Source organism: Oenanthe melanoleuca, chromosome 2, assembly GCF_029582105.1.
Source record: "Oenanthe melanoleuca isolate GR-GAL-2019-014 chromosome 2, OMel1.0, whole genome shotgun sequence".
NCBI classification, from domain to species: Eukaryota; Metazoa; Chordata; class Aves; order Passeriformes; family Muscicapidae; genus Oenanthe; species Oenanthe melanoleuca.
In genome coordinates, this window is record NC_079335.1 from 97,369,871 (window position 1) to 97,386,796 (window position 16,926).

Sequence of the window (16,926 nt, forward strand, 5' to 3'; positions counted from 1 at the left end):
AAGGTTCTGCTGTTCTGTGTGTTCCCAGAAGAGAATCAGAGTGGTAAGTTTGCAGTGGTGTTAATAAAAGTTGGACATATTCAATGATTTGCAAAACAAGACCTAAAATAGATTGCCAAGCAATTTATAGCATGTCTGAATATCAGCACACAGATTTTTGACTTTACTAAATTGAGGATCCACATCTGAGAGACAGGGATCAGTAGCCAAGTTGCAGTACAATGCAAACCCAAGTGTGTGACTCCTGGACAGGGGTGGTAAGTCCAGAGGGCTCTGCACTGCCCATGAGCTGTTTGCAGTTAGCTCAAGGATATCTGCATCACCCCTCATCAAGCAGGGTAAACATTCCTGGGTGCTTACCAGGACTTTATGACGGACAGTCTCTCTCATGCTTAAATACCCCAGACAGGCTGGAAAGGATGTGCCTCCTTTGGGAATAAGTCAGTTATTGTGGCTGCAGTCTTTGTAGTTAGCCATGAAGGAAAATGTGCAGTCATTCAGCTGGTGTTTTTATGACCCTTTTGTCTGGCAGATGACTAAATCTGTTGATTTCCCTGTAGCTTGACTAGTTTGTTTCAACACATGGCAAAGCTATGGAAAGCAAACATAAGTCATGCAATGTCTGAAACTTCACCAATTTATGCAAAGTGCCCACCAACAACTCTTCCAAAATCTTTGACTAAGAAATCAAAGTCTGTTGATGAAAATGTCCTTTTGCTTGCCTGAAATAAAACAACCCATAACCATCAGACCAAACTGATCTACAAGGAACTGATGATAAACTGGAGCTGATCGATTGGCAAAATTACATATTATTTTATAGAAGGTGAGAAAGTAAAAAAATGTCAAATAGACTAAACAACTAAAATGGAGCATGCACTCAGCAGACTGTGATTCCATTGCTGTCTCTATCACTTGTTTTCTGAATAACTTCAGATAAGTTATTTTACTTTTATATTTAAGTTTTGCCAGTTTTCAAATGAAATACTGTAGCTGATCTCCTCTAGAAGCTGACCTCTCTGCTTTGAGATTTGCCAGTCAGCAAATCTGAGGATCTGAGAATCACAAAGTGTAGAGGTTTGTTGTCTGCTAGCCAGTAGTTCATACCTCAGTCTGTATCTCTGTAGCTTTAGGGCAGGGGAGTATTTGCCAAGAGTCTCCCAGGCCAGTGTGTCTTATCCCTTGAGCCAGCCAGAGAAGCTGAAGCTTGCAGGCAGCCTGGTTGCTGATGGAGGTTAGTTGTGCTCATGCTGCTGTGTTCTGGCAGGGCTTCTCCCAGAGGAGGATGACTGTACATTGTGGTCATGAGGCTGAGAGATGGCTCTGCAAGCAGAGGTGGCCACTTCAGCACTTGCCACACTCCTCCTCCAAACCTTTGCATTCATGGAACTTGTTACTTATTACAGACCATGTTCATTTTTCAGTCTCCTTATTAGTTAAAAGGCACACCTGGAAATGAGCTCTCCATTTCCAATGTGTGGTGTCTCTGGTGCTCAGACAGCCCATGACACCAGGGCTGGTGTGCCTGCAGTGGCCCCACACAGAGAAGTTCTTTGCCTGCAGTGAGAACTTCTGGCACAGTTCAGCTGATGTGCAAGAAGACAGAGCCAGCCACTCCAATGTGGGGCTTCCTGACTTGGCTGCAGTGCTGAGCAAATGCAGCTGTAACCCTTTTCCCACATGGGCATTTACCTGGAGCTACTATGTGGAGGAAAGTTTGATAGACTGTGTTGAAGAGAAACCAAGGGGATCCTATGAATTTTCCTATCTACATTATCTTTGCCTCTCATTTTTCTGGATAAAGCAGAATAGCCTGCAACTTTTGCCATAAATTCATGCTTTCTTCTCCATAACACAATTAGTCTTTTAACCTTTTCTGTCAGTTCTTCTGTGGTGAATGTAGCCAGGATATAAGAGAGTGAACAAATAACTAGGTTAGGGACAAGGAAAAGACTTGAAAGATCTGATTAGGCTAAACAAAGAAGCAATAAGGTTTGGATTATCTCTGTTTTTCAGTTGCTGGTAATTTAGGCTTCAGGAATGGTTTGAGGTTTAGTTGCTAATTTAGGATACATGAGCTCCAGAGATTTAGAAGGACATGGATAGTCCACATTTCCATCACATGTAAGCAATAGTTTTTTTTCATGTGGTTACTTTTTGGAACTGAAAAACAGAAATGTGTTCTACTTGCAGATAGATCCAGAACATAGGAGAACCACTTAGTGACAAGTATTGTACGGGCTTTTTGCAGCAGAGAATATATGCACAAATTAACAATAAAATGAGATATTATCTCACATAAATTTACTCATCATACGAAACTCCACTGCCCACCAAAAGTAAAAATATCTAAAGAATGGCTTATTTTCACCTGAAGAAAATTATTTGTTCAGGATTTGAAATGAAGAGGAATTTTATTTGTATCAAGTTGCTTTCCTTTCCAAAAATCATTTTTCATCCTTTTTCTTTACTTGTGTAATTTCAGTTCTTGGGTGATGCACCTATATTTCCCACCCACTCTGAGCACTCACTTTGTATTTTATGGCACTGCACAAGCAGGTCTGTTGGACTCTGTTCCACTTTACAGTTGGAGCTACTTAAGAGCGGCCACTGCTTTCTTAAATGAGTGTAACAAATTTCCTTGAAAATATAAATAAAACTGCTAAGTTTTATAGGCTTAACAAGCAGACAGGATTATCAAAGAGTGGCTCATGGAATATGCTTCTTGATCTTTTGATGCCTGAATTAAATGCCTTGGCTCTGAGTAGAATGTATCCTCTATTAAATCCCAGTCACATTTGCTGGGGCCGCAGGGATCAATCCCTGTAGACTCTTAACTATTTAAAGTTCATCAGTTTCCAGGCTGGAAATCTGCACACACAGTTGCTCCTTGTCAGTATTCCTAAACATTTTCTTTAAATTTTAATTAAAGAATGGATTGAAAATGAAGCTTACCTGACAGAATTTTCTGTGGTTTCACAGTGAGGAAGTATGGAATTTCCCCTTAGAAACTCAGTAACTGTCTGAAAACCTGGAATGAATTTTGACCATAAATGAGATAAGATCCATTTCAGTATTTAGAACATAATGCACAGAAGGTAAAACCAAAACCTGGTTGGGATGAGTCATTACCATTCCTTCAAAAGAAGCGTGTGGGGATCTAGAGTGAGCTCTTATGTGGGATGCCAGTGTGGTTAGATACCAGAGTCAGTGCAGCACTTGGAGATTCCGTGCAAAGGTGACTCAACACTGTGTTCTGGTGTCTCAGAATTTTTCATGTTAGTGATGGATGTAAGAAAAGAAAATGAGCTAACAGTACTCCTGTTACTCCTTATATTGGAATTCTCCTCTATGACTAATTTAGGAGTTATTTTACCTTTTCTTTTAAATGTGCTGAGACTTCATGAACTTTAGTCTCCAGCCTTTGTAAGAGCCGTTCCTTTCATATTAATGACACATGAGGTCATCGGATTCCTGAATGGAAGAGGCATGGTGCTGGAATGCCACAGCGTTCCACCTCTGAGTCTGCAGCACATTTGCCAGGAGGCCAAATGACACGGTGTAGAAGAGGAGTCTGCTGGGTTTGCAGATGCAAGTCAGATAAAGAGAACACATGACCTGTCCCAGCCTGCATGGCTCAACCTTCCTGACAAAAGAATGCTCCATGTCATCCCATTAGTCCCTTCAAATGTTCTCTCATTTGAGTGAGTAGGGGTTAAATATGCACACCAAATTAAAGAAAGGTATTTGTTAATGAAGGCTGATAGATAGAGGTGTGGATTTGATCCACTGACAAGGTTTTGTAGAGGTGACCTGATCTCCTGCACTGAGCCAACACAAGGATGTATGTGTACTACCAACATCTAGACACAGACCTCTGGAGCACATGCCTGACACACTGCCGGTATTGCTTAAAATTCATAATGCAGGAGTCCAGGCAGAGTTGTTGCAAACATCTCACTGGTCAACTCTTTTTGAAAAATACACGTTCTTATAACTTTCTTGCATTAAAAAAAGTTATTTGTTTATAAAGTGCTACTGCTGGTGATAACACCAAAATTAAAAAATCATAGACTCAGTACATTTTTCTCTGCATGTTCTGTCCCCCTTCATATCAAAAGACTGCAAATCACAAAATTTCAGGCTATAATAATTGATTTTTGATTCCTTTAATCAGCAGTTTCTGGCCTTCAGGTTGTTCACAAGTGTCTTCATAACAATGGCAGTTTTGACACTGCTTTAAAACAAGCTGTACCACAACCTCTTGAGTCCATGATGACCAGTTTCCTACAAATCTGTGTTTCATGACTGAATTCTCTGTTGTCTAATAAGATGTATGTTCAAGGTGAAGTATTTCCCATGATTGTGCCTTTCTAAATATTTTCTTCTTGTTAGATTCTCTGGTAACATTTCTCTGGTGACATTTTCAAATTTGATGTGAACCATGCTATATTTATCTCTCTCAAGCCCTACTTTGAATATTTTTTCACAAGCTACTGCATCAAGAAGGGTACACTTAAATGCAGCTGATGTCTTTGAGTGAGATAAGGTTTGCAGGATTTTCAGTCTTTTTAATCTCATCATGTGCTTCCTCTTTTTAGGATTTGAAGTTTCTTATACCATACCTAATTTAGCCCACAAGGCATGGTACCCAAAACATTCCCAACAGAGTGATAAGGACCATTCTTCCTCTGTGCACACAGATTACAATCTCTTGAGGTACATCGTTATCCATCTGAATCCAAGGAAGACCTGTTACATAAAATAGAACTTCATTCATTGAACTAGTTGAGAGAGAGCCCTGTACCAAAGGGTCGTTGTGGGTCCTGCCTTGCTCTGGTGCTGGATGATGAGGACCAGAGTACATTAAATCTCCTGTGACTCAGCTGCAGTTGGAGGAAAATTAATGGCCTAGATGCTGCTACAGCACATGGGTTTGTCTCTCCCTGGGTACATGGATATGCAGTAAGTATACCCAGAGTCCCATCGAGGGAGTGAGCCTGTTATTTTGCGACAGGCTGTTGTGGCAGCTTGAGGCTGTTGAGGCACCTGAAACCTCCAGAAGGAAAAGGAATTAGCTAGGTACAGTGGAAATTTCTGCAAATGGGTCAAAGAGTAGTGCTGTTAAAAGCTAGAAAGCAGGTGCACACAATGTCCTTTTTGAGTGGACGAAGGGTGTCAATGGGCAGTCAAACCAGAGCAGCTCCACTGCTCATTAATTCTGTCTCTGTTCCACTATTTCCTGTTCATTAACTCCCTCCTGCATTTTCCCTCTCTCTTGAGCACATTACTCAGACTCAATCATTGTCTCCGAAAGGGAAGGGTGTTGAAAGAAAAGGCCAGAGCAAGACCCTGCATTCCCCACCTCTCCCAAACTAGCTTTTCTGCTAGAAAGAAACCAAACAAGCATTTTACACTTCCTTGGAAAGATAAATGTAATTCAGACTTAAAGAAGGTATGTGCCCTCCAGCCAGGATTTACCTTTGTGCTGCTTATTCTGTCAAGAAAACTTGTTTTGTTCTGAAAGGACTGTTTTACACACCTCTAAATCTCACCCCTGCTCGAAATCTTTCAGGCAGAAATAAACACAAGAGTCTGGCTTTGTTTTAACTAGCTTTTGTAAGGAGGGCAATTTGTTTCTTCTTGGTTCTTTTTTAAGTTTTGATATGTTTTAAGTGGGACTGCTATGCTTGTCTGAGGGTACTGGAAGCTTGATGAACTGAAGGGAGCCACACACAGATAAATTGCATATTTGTTCTCTGAGAAAGGCAGCAAATACCTCCTGTTGATAGGTATCAGTTGGTTTACCATGGTCCATGTTTCTCAATGCTGGTCTAGAGAAGTTAGTCTGGTCCCAGGCCCCTGTCCAGCGTAGACAAGGGGCAGAGAACCTTCTCCTACAGCATTCCTCAGAAGAGAGTCAAGTGTAGCAAGTCTCTGCAGAGATACCAAAGCTCTGTGCAGGGGCAGAAGGGTCTGTGGGCTGGAGAGCTCACATGCTTTGGCCACACAGCACTGTCTTTTTCTGGGGTGATCTGGAGCTGCCAGGGAATACAGTCTGCAACATGGCTTTTTTATCCACTGTATTGATAGGCACCAGCAGTGGCAATGTTTTGTTAATTCTTTCATCTGACTTATCTCACATGTTCTTAGGCTGATGCAACAGGCTTGGCCCTTTCACACAGAAATGCTGCCCGTGGCTTTGGGATGGTTTGATACAGTTCTGCCCTAAGGCATTGATTCCAGTTAAACTCTCCATTAACAGCCCCCATAACATGTGCCTGTAGCTGTAAACACCTTGGTGAAGGTGCAGGACCCTTTCATGTCAGCTTTGCAGGAATGCCCTCGAAGCCATGCAGAAGTAAAACAAGCAGCAAGGAGAAAAGGGACACTGTTCACACATTCAAGCAGTTTCTTAGGAGAAACCATGTTCCCAGATCTTTCCTGGCAGTTCACTTTCAGCTTTATTCCAGGTGGCTCCTGCCTGCCCAATCCCACACAGTTGAGTAGCTGTGGGGTGAGCACTGTGGTGAGGAACACCCCCAGCATTTTCACTCAGAGCTCAAAACGTTTGGGGATGGATGGGGGTGAAGAACAAAACCCAAAAAGCTGACACGCGTTATTTGGGACAAACGGACTTGATTATGGATCCTGAAGGTGCTATAAAACTGACGGATTACAGGTTCAGCATTTCTGGGATTTGAGCTGTCTGGCTTCCACTGTGCTTTCATTGTGTCAGCTCCCCCTCGTTTCCTTGCTTTTTGCTGGAAGCACTGCACTGGAGCACAAGTGAGGTGAAGCAGGCCCTAACTAGACCCTACAGCTGCCTTTTGTTGCTGCTGTGGAAACAGCTGTAAGGGGTAATATAATCGTTCTTCTGTGGCCGGTCAGCTGCGGATCATAAGCACCTTTCTCAGATGCAGGGGACCCGGAGGCAGCTCCTGTGGTGATGTAAATGCTAATTGGGCCCACAGCAGGCTGTTTTGTGCCCCATTTGACATACTAAGCACTTGTTGTTCTGTCCCATGAGCATAAAGTAGACTGAACAGATATTCTTTGCTACCTTTATTACAATCAGACTCATGTTTCATTCATGTGGAGAGGTCTTTGCACTGGTTCTTGTAAGTGGAAGGAATGGTTTCTACACTTTTTGATATGTTTCTCATCTTTTGTGCAGTAAAAATTTTCTGTGTTATCAGTGAGCTCAGACTTAGAGTGCTCACATTTGGGGTGCTGGATTTTTTTTTCCTTTCCTTTCTTACATATAAGCAAGTTTTGAATGGCTGTTGGGGTTGTTTTTACAAAAATCAAACTCACCTGGACTCACACCAGTTTTGTGCTTTTCTGTCTTGAGGTGATTGATTTAAAAGCAGGTTTAATTAAAAAATATAGAATAAGTCAGAAGAAATCATAGGAAGGAAAATCTAACAGTTTATCATCACAAGTCACAGACTATAATATAAATAAATAGGGCCTTATTTGAGTGTACTTGTAGTGGGACTGGGGGTTGTTGTTCTTAGAAACAAACACAGGAGTATGTAAATACTGATAACAGCTGAGCAGCAGAATTAAGAAAGTGGTCTGGGAACAGTATGCCTGAGCTTTAGATGCTGATTTTAATGTGTCCTTGGTCACAACAGTTAGCTTATTTGGACTTCAGTTTTCCTCTATCAAGTCAACTACCCTTTTAAAGTACTTTAAAGCCCTACTTCCGGCAGGGTTGTAGCTAGTCAGAAACTGGATATACTGATTCTCCAAATATCCTTTGCAGCTCTTTTGAGATAGCATTTGTTCTGCTGAGGTGGTGAGTATTTCCCAGGCCAAATACTGTGTTGGATGCAATCAGTCTGTATCAGAACATTGAACAAGAGATTACAGAAAGTGAGTGTTCATTGGTTTGGCACAGGAGAGCACATAACATGCCTGCTGCAGGTATGGGTGCAGTAGGAGGTGCATCAAGGAGATCCATTATTGATCAGACATGGGAGGAGTGGCATTAAGTGTCTGTTCTGAAAAAAAATCAGGGAATAAATGTGAAAAACTAATTTGGAAACAAACCAGCCAAAACCCCCTAGTTGCTACCTGTGTAAGTTTCTGCAGTGGAAGTCTTGAGTTACACTTCATTTACTCTGCATTTTCATTTCACAGGTTCAGGTTCAGCGGTCGTATTCTTGGCCTTGCTCTCATCCATCAGTACCTTCTTGACGCTTTCTTCACAAGGCCGTTCTACAAAGCGCTGCTAAGGCTGTGAGTATAACCATGCAACCATGCAGAAACAGCGATCCCACAGCGAGTCCTACAGAGTCCTACAGCCCCTAGGGAGTTGCTTCGAGTGCACTGACCTTCAAGTTCTTTCTGCTGTTGGTTTGGTGGTCTGTGATAGAAAATGAACACATTTTAATCTTTCTTTGTTTTCTCCAAGAACTTGCCATTCATAAATACTGTGTTGACAAAAATAAATAACTATGACATTTAGAAACACTCATCAGAAAGTACTGACACATAATTCCAGAGTTTACTACTAATGAAAAGTTATGATATTCAACCAGGTAGAAGACTGAAAAACATCTTTAATGGAATGAAACAAAATAATAACAAAAGATAGACAGAAGTTATATTAAGCAAAAATACACCATCTGTAATGCCTCACTGGTGGAGTAGCGTTTTATTCTAAAGCATAACTTGGGCTAAATAAGAATGTTAATGTAGATATAACCAGTGTATTTTTTTTTTTATTCTTCTCCTGTCTTTTATTTTAGTAAGCATAAACTACCAATAATACATTACTTTCAATTTGAAGTTTATAAGGTTAATTTGGGTTGACAATCAGTCCCTCTTTGACTAATAAACTGAAGTAAGACAAGGTACATAAATTTTTTGCAGCAATAAAAAAAGCCATAAATATTAACTCAAGATTGCAATTAAGTGCTAAAGAGCAGAATAAAGCTTATCTGAAACAGTTCATCCGTTAAGATGATTCCAAATCAGCAGATACCTGTCTTTTTAAGTTCTTTATCATGTTGGTCTTTTTTATTTGTTTGGTTGGTTTTTTTTTTAAATTATTATTATTGCTGGGGTAGAAACACTCGTATCTATATTGTACCTGATCTAGTCTGAAAATAGGCTGAAACCTAGGGTTATCCCTGCATCCTTATTGCCTCTGTAGGGAATTGAAAACTGAGCTGCTCATAACATCCACCTGTCCTTTCAGCAGACAAGGATGGCTCCTTATTAGCAGAAATTTAGGCTGCTTGGTCTGCCTGGTGACAGTCCTGTGTGCTCACCTGGCAGATGATAGGTAATGGAAGCAGCCAGACATAGCATGGTGGGGCTGAAGGGACACGTGTGCTGTGAAGTACAGGGCATCCTGAAGATCCACATAAAATCAAGCCCCAGGGGTGTCTTTTGACAGTAAATAATGCAAGCAGATTTGGCCTTGAGCCCAGCTATGCAAAGCAAACAGTTGCAGAACTGCTTGAACTGTGAAACAGCCTTTGATGTTAAAAAAATTAAATGAACTTCAGTTTTATGTTGGATCTTCAGTAAATTTGTTCACATATTTAGTAGGAAATCATCCTGCCAGTAGTCACAGGGTCATGTCTTTTTTCTGGTCTCACAATCAGGCCCTGTGATTTAAGCGACTTAGAGTACCTGGATGAAGAGTTCCATCAGAGCTTGCAGTGGATGAAGGATAACAATATCACAGATATCCTGGATCTAACCTTCACAGTGAACGAGGAGGTGTTTGGACAGGTGAGCACAGCTATGCAAAACATCTGAAAAGCAAATTTGAAGCTGACAAAGTTGAGCATGATGAACATCTTTCTGTCAGAATAGATCCTTTAGCCTTGCAATAACACATTTTCTTCTCCCACCTTCTGTTTCTTTCAAGCCACCTGTTCCAAGACAGATGTTTTTTCTTAGGCTGTATAATATACAATACAGCTCCCCTACAGGCCTGTTGAGCCACACGCACTGATGAACATGAGGAATTCTCTGGAGTGCAGCTCTTCTCTCCAGGGTATAGTTCACACAGATGTGGCATTTGGTGAATGCAAGCAATATAACTTAAAGCTGATGTGACTGAAAGGATGGGTTAGGAGGGATAAAAAACATTTGACAGGTGGTGTAGGACCTGGCCCTCACCATTATTTTGTCTAATATCTTCCTGTTAGATTCTGTGTCTCTTACTTACCTTGCACCTATTTAACAACTTGGTATGTACATCCATTTATTGTGCTTTCTACAGCTCAGCTGTACCTTAGACAGTTTTCTGTAACCTGGCTGATCACTATAGCCTTAAGAAGAGTGCAACACTGGCTTAAGGACAGTCTGGCCCAGAACAAATGTCTTCTGTGGGATTCTTTGGGTTGCACTGAAGCCCTGGTGCTTTTTGCTGCTGCAAACCATGCTGGATTATAACAGTCTTTGGGAAGCCTTGAAGGGAATCAAAACAATATTCAGACCTTGATTAAGGTCTGAAGGAGATACTGAAAACTAGAGAAGCTGAAGAGCCAAGCTCACCAAGCACTGCAGAAATTCAGGGGATGGAGATACCTTGTAAGGAGCAGATACACAGTGTCAAAAGGAGAGGAGGAATCAGGCGGAATATACAGAGAAAGGCTCTCACCACTTGACAGTAAAGTTTCCTGGAAGGGTTTGCACAAGCCATAAGAGTAGTTCTGTGAGCTAAGGTAGAGTTAGACAAGTTTCTGAGGGGAGGAATTCCAGCCCTGCTCAGCTATGAGCTTTAAAGTAACAGAAAGCAAGCAAGGCTTCAGGGGGTATATTAAAAACTGAATTTAGCCTGCATATAGCAAAAGGTTAAAAAGGATGAGCAGAGTTAAGGACAGATGAAAAGGACAGGGCAGAAGAATTAAAGTAGGAAGCCTCTGTAGGAGCAGTGACACTGTTTTTCCACAGACTCAAGTGCAGGAGTTTTTCATGGACTTGGAACTGAGATCTTGCATGACATTGAATTGACAGTACAGTGGTTTCCCTGGAAGGTATGGCTAAGACTAATACACAAAGGCAGACAGAAACATACAGACATATTCACAAAGGCAGATGAGACAAGTTTGTGTTTAAAAGGGACAACTACAAAGCTGAGTAAGAGCTGAGTTGCCCTGATGCATCTGAAGGTAACATTTGGCATGCTAATTACTTGTTACACTCTCCTTAAAGGAAAGAGAAAGCAATGGACTCTGTTGTGGAAGATAAGAGATGGCTCCAAAGAGAATAGAAAAAAATCACAATCTGTTGTAGATACTGTGATATGAAAGCAAAAGAACGCTAAAAGCCACATTTTGATGCTGTTGTCTGGTACTCTGTTTACTATGCACTGGACACTGACCTTGCTAGAACTAATGATGAGGGAAAAGGTTGGTTCTCACTGTGAATTACATCAGAATCCATGTGCCCTGAGTGAAAGTAAGATTTTTATCTTGAAATTTGCTAAGCGCTGACAGCAAAATAACAAAGAAATTACAGTCACATTTTATGCTCACAGATGGATCCTAATTGGAAATTCTTCCATGCCAGGAGTATCTGACCACTTAAATGCCATCTGAGCATTGCCTGGCTTGGTACACGTGCAAGTGTAGATCACAGTAGGAGCTCTGCTAATATTTGGGAAGTTGGATTTCAAGGGCTGGGTAAGGGAAACAAGAAATGTAATGACTCCTTGAGAAGCTGTATAGTAGATGGTTACAGCCCTTTTGTCCTGCTTCCACAATGACCTTATTGTGGACCAGTCACTGCTGCTTTCATATTTTCTTTCTTGTCTCAGCTCTGATGTGTGTTGATCTTCTAAGGCTTTCAGGTCAAATCCTCTTTCTTGGTACTTTCTTCAGTAGAATTTACTCCAGGTCAATTCCAGCCTTCTTGAGTACTGGAACCCAGAGCATTCCTGTAACAGCAGTGATACAGCGTCAAATCAAGTATTACACATTTTTACTGGGGGGACTGAATGACAATTTGAGAATTTCACTTATAAGACAGAGATGTGACTTTGTGACCCAAAGTACTTTCTCATGTGTTTGCCCAGTAGAAATTGTTCTTCCAGGCCTTACTCTGAGTTCTCTTTGTGGATACAGCCTTTCTCTGAGCCCTGGCAGTTGTTCCCATCAGGTAAAAGGAATGAGCTAGATTGGTTGAAATGCCTCCTTGCTACTCTGAAACCTGATTCCGAATTGTAGCTCACAGCTGCAGTTAATGCCCTTGAGAACAAAATCCCTAAAATAGGACCACATTGCTATTAATTACTAGCTTCCAATCATAGATAACTAATAGTGTTTGAATTTATATGGATAATGAGAAGATGAAAAAATCAATAGTTTTCTAGGTGTTTGTGGGAAATCTTGCTGGAAACTTTGAACATCTGAACTTATGGTCATGCTTAATGCTAGACAGCATCTAATCTTTGGTTTGGCAGATAGACCTTAATACTTCACAACCTTGACGAATACAGCATGGTAGCTGAGCCAGAGCCTTGCCTTCTGGACAATGCAGCATTGCTTGTATAATGATGATGCAATGATTTAAGTTTGGGATTTTAACCTGAACCAGCGAAGAATGCCTAACTCCTTCCATCCAGCTTTACTTGTTCTTGCTGTTTCTCAACAAAGCTACTGATTAGATGACTCAGTCAATGTTGCTTAATTCATAATATTGCAATAGGTCTCTCAAGTAAGGTGACCTAAATACTGCCTATGCTGTGTGCTATCTGTTGGGCTAATAAATAGATAATAATGTAAATAATACTAGTGATGAATATGTATTCATACAATTCATTTACTGTCTGTGGTGGACATCGTTGTTATAGCAGCAGAAAACTGAAGAGAAGAACATCTTCTTCCTTTTAATTCCACTAAATTGAATGTGAAAATAATTTAAGGACAAATACAATTTTCTGTCACATGGGAGGAGGAATATATGCTTGCTGGGTAGGAACCAGGCTGATTCCTTGAATCACCTCTCAATCTCTAACCTTAGTAACCCAAGCCAACTAAATAAGCTATTAAAATGCAAATAAATGCTGCAGCTCCTGCTTAAAATAAGGAGAAGTTATTTACAGTACAAACTCTTCTCAGGTTTGGATGGCTGATACAAAACTCTGAATCCCACAGTGACTATTTATCTGTGCAGGCGGTCTGCCTATTCCAATACTGTACTTGCCTCTCCATCCTATTGTTTCCTGTACTGTTGCTTGGATGATCTCATGCTTGAAGCACAATATGATCCATACAAGGCTACACCACGGTTTATCTTTATTCTGTAGGTGACAGAGAGAGAGTTGAAATCTGGAGGGGCAAATACAGCAGTGACAGAAAAGAACAAAAAGGAGTACATCGAGAGAATGGTTAAATGGCGAGTGGAACGAGGAGTGGTTCAGCAGACAGAGGCCCTGGTCCGTGGCTTCTACGAAGTGAGTAACAAAGTGATGCTTCCCCAGTCATCCCTCCTTCATCTGAATGAGAGTAGCACCCTGCTTAAACTGTGCTTCATTGGTACCCCAGAAAGCAGCTAAAGAGACACAAGTTCTTGGATCTCTTCAGATGGATCTCTACCGAGGATTAAAGGAGAAAGGAAAGAAATGTGTCTTCTGAATATAATAAAGCAGTATTTGTGATCAAGAGTTAAGAAAAATACTGCTTTTCATTCCTAGAGTTAGAGAAGCAGGCATTTGCAAATTTTGTTCTACCATGTTGTGACTTTGGGCTAGGGGTCCCTGACAAAGAAAGATTGTGAAGAATTGTGCACTTTGATGAGAAGCTGATGAAACACGTTGTGTCTTCAGGGTATTTGTCCCAGTAAAGTTGGTCTGTGGGTGCAGTCATCCAAGCTGTTATCTTGCTGAAGGTATTCCTGAATACTGATCCATTGTTGTTGCTGGATTTTGCAATTTATCTTTGCTGGAGACCTGGATCTGAGAAGATCTTTCTGGCAGAGCTGTTACAAGGACTGGATGAAAACCTGTGCTGACCAACCCATATAGTCACATATTTTTGCCCCTTCCTAATCATACACAAACCTGTGAATGCAAACATTCAGACTTTGTCAGGATAAAGAACGGGCCACCAGAACCATAAGTTTATAAGACTTTGCTTCATTTCAGTCTGAACTGTGCTTACAAGTGTTTTTTGTTCCAGGTTGTAGACTCGAGGCTTGTCTCTGTTTTTGATGCCAGAGAACTGGAGCTAGTTATAGCTGGCACTGCAGAAATAGATCTCAATGACTGGCGGAACAACACAGAATATCGTGGAGGTAAACTGCCTGCTCCTGTTTACTACTAACTTGACTGTTTCAGTCTAAAACATGGAAGTCTTGCTCCATTTTTCCTTCTGTCTTTCCTGAGGGAAATGCCCTATTTTGTCCAGTAAGTTATTGTAAAGAATAACTGAAAATAAAAAAAGTAAGATCTCAGGTTTGGATCAACAAGATGTTGTGGTTATACTACTGAAATTGCTTCTGCTCTTTCTATCCAGATTTTATCTGTTCAATTCCTGCAGACTCAGCAGGAGTTTTTGACTATTAAAGACTGAAAAGGAGTTGCACAATTAGATCTAAAAGTTACAAGTCATCTAAGATGACTGTGACTGAACTCTTGGCCTCACAGAAAGTAGTTCCACAAGTCCTCCTGGCTTCAGCGGGGAGCTGAAATCAGGAGCTGAATTTTACAGTTCCCAATTACATTTCAGCAACATACAGATCTTGCTTAACTGTCCCCTCAGCCTAAACTATGTCAAGTTGGATTTTTTTTGCTTCCCTACTGCTTGGTCTGGTTTTGCTTTAAACAATGATTTATCCAGGCTGTCTTGGATGGTGGAAAAATGTGAAATCCACAAGTTCTGCACCACAAGTGGAAAGTTCCTTAGGTTCACGTATCCTCCCCTGAAATACAAGGTTTCAGTCTTTGCTGGTTACTGCCCAACCTTTGGGTTACCTTGAAATATGCAGCTTACCACAAGCACAGCTGGTCCCCAATGTTATTCTCCTCCTACATTTTTCTGTTTAACTTTTGAAACAGATTCAGCCTGGTATATGCTGGCTCTCACTGGCACAAACCAAGGCTCAGAGCCCTCAGGTGGGAAGTTTGCCAGGGAAGGACTTGTGGCAGCAAACTCCTCTCCATATGTCGAATACTATTGCAATCCAAAAGAGAATTTACTTGGGAACCAGAAATTGTTAGGTTGTTAAGACTCACACTGTGTGGCATATTGCTGTTGGTCTTTAATATCTCATGCATGTAACCCCAGTTCTTGCCAAGAGATTTGTGAGAATCTCAAGCAGATATTTCAGTTTCAGGGTCTGAAATGAGTTAGTGATGTTATAGTATCCACAGCCAGGACAAAATGGAAGCTGGGACCTACTGCTCATGAAGAACAAGATACATTGCCAGTAGGAGATCTACTGCCTCATGCTAACGGGAACATTTTTCAGTGTTGCTCTTCCCAGTTAGGAGAGAGTGATTTTTATTTCCCTTGCTTGGTGTAGGCTACCACGATGGACACATAGTGATCCGGTGGTTCTGGGCAGCCGTGGAGAGGTTTAACAACGAGCAGCGGCTGCGATTGCTGCAGTTCGTCACGGGAACGTCGAGCGTGCCGTACGAGGGCTTCGCCGCTCTCCGCGGGAGCAACGGCCTGCGGCGCTTCTGTATAGAGAAATGGGGGAAAATAACCTCCCTCCCAAGGTATGTCCCAACCAGGGCTTTGCACCAGAGCTGCTGCTAGAAACATAGGCTGGTACTTGTTGCACCTCTCTGTCAGTTATAGACTACAGTAAGGACACCTGAAAAAAAACACAACAAAGAAACAATTTTCAGTTTTTTGTTCTGCAGTTATAATCAGAGAAAAGTGTTTTCTTTTGCTGCATTTTTAATTTGCAGGCTTAATTCAAACTACTTGGAATCTTTGGAAATGGTTAAAATTAAGATTTCCATAGGTCCAAACCTAATTCTCTAATTTTGAATCTAGAACAGATTCAGATCAACAGGAGCCCATCAACTGATTCTGTTCCCTTTATTTCCAAAGTGCTAGTGAAAATACTTGTGAATTTACAAAGACATGACAGCCAAATTCTGTCTCTGAGTTTTGGCTGGAGACCTGAGTGTAATCCCTTCATTTGGTCTGATGGTTCCACTTTTTTGTAATGAAGAAGCTTAGTGACGGAACTTCAGACCATGTGGTGATGATATCCAATTTGTTGCATCTAGTTCAGTCAGCCACCTAGGAGCAAATGAGCTATAATGTCATACAGAATCAACAGACTTGCCAGTGATTCTGGAAGAAGGGGTCATCTTCCTTTTCAGGACAAAGGGACAGGGACACAAAGGGGTGGACTTGCCTCAGGCCACCCAAGAGAGCCATGGCACAGTGACGGTTTCAGCTTTGAGTTCTGCTTTACCACTTCATGGGTGACCAACACTCACCCTTCCTTACTGAAGTGAGTCACCTTTTCTTGAATGTCCTGACAGTTGCCTGAGGCTCTGCCCCATTGGGATTACAGAGCATTTCAGTGCTTCTGAGATACTTTTGCTACAGTGGCCCTTTTATATCACATTTGCCATCCTAAGGATGCTTTCTTCCTGCTCTTATAATTTGCTTTCAGCTACACTCCAAAGGAGGCCACTTTTATGGCACAGAGCAAAAATTTTATCTCGTAGACCTCACAAATATAGTCTGACAATCAATTAACAAAGGGTCTGGTCCAGTTTTCTCATTACTTGCTCTCCGTGTTGTTTACCCAGAAGCATACCATAAGACATGGACTTGAGCAAACAGCTGGAGCCCTCTGGAGAGGCAAAGTCCAAATCTGGTCACCCTCTCAGTCCAAGCCTGCTCAAGCCCATGTTTATGCAGTGGGAGATGTAGAAACTGGAGCCAAGGCACTGTATCAGAAGGCATTCAGAGCTGGCATCTTGTG

General features: G+C 41.4%; 1 protein-coding gene across 4 annotated transcripts in view; it reads left to right on the top strand.

Annotated features, from left to right (window-relative positions):
• Positions 1-16,926, top strand: part of HECW1 (HECT, C2 and WW domain containing E3 ubiquitin protein ligase 1) — a 252,197-nt gene that overhangs the window by 224,038 nt on the left and 11,233 nt on the right. For all 4 annotated transcript variants that reach the window (XM_056485453.1, XM_056485456.1, XM_056485454.1 and 1 more), the window contains 5 exons: positions 8,149-8,247; positions 9,624-9,753; positions 13,280-13,426; positions 14,151-14,265; positions 15,496-15,694. In XM_056485453.1, coding sequence (XP_056341428.1) covers positions 8,149-8,247; positions 9,624-9,753; positions 13,280-13,426; positions 14,151-14,265; positions 15,496-15,694 — 690 coding nt within the window. The remainder of the gene's footprint in view (positions 1-8,148; positions 8,248-9,623; positions 9,754-13,279; positions 13,427-14,150; positions 14,266-15,495; positions 15,695-16,926) is intronic.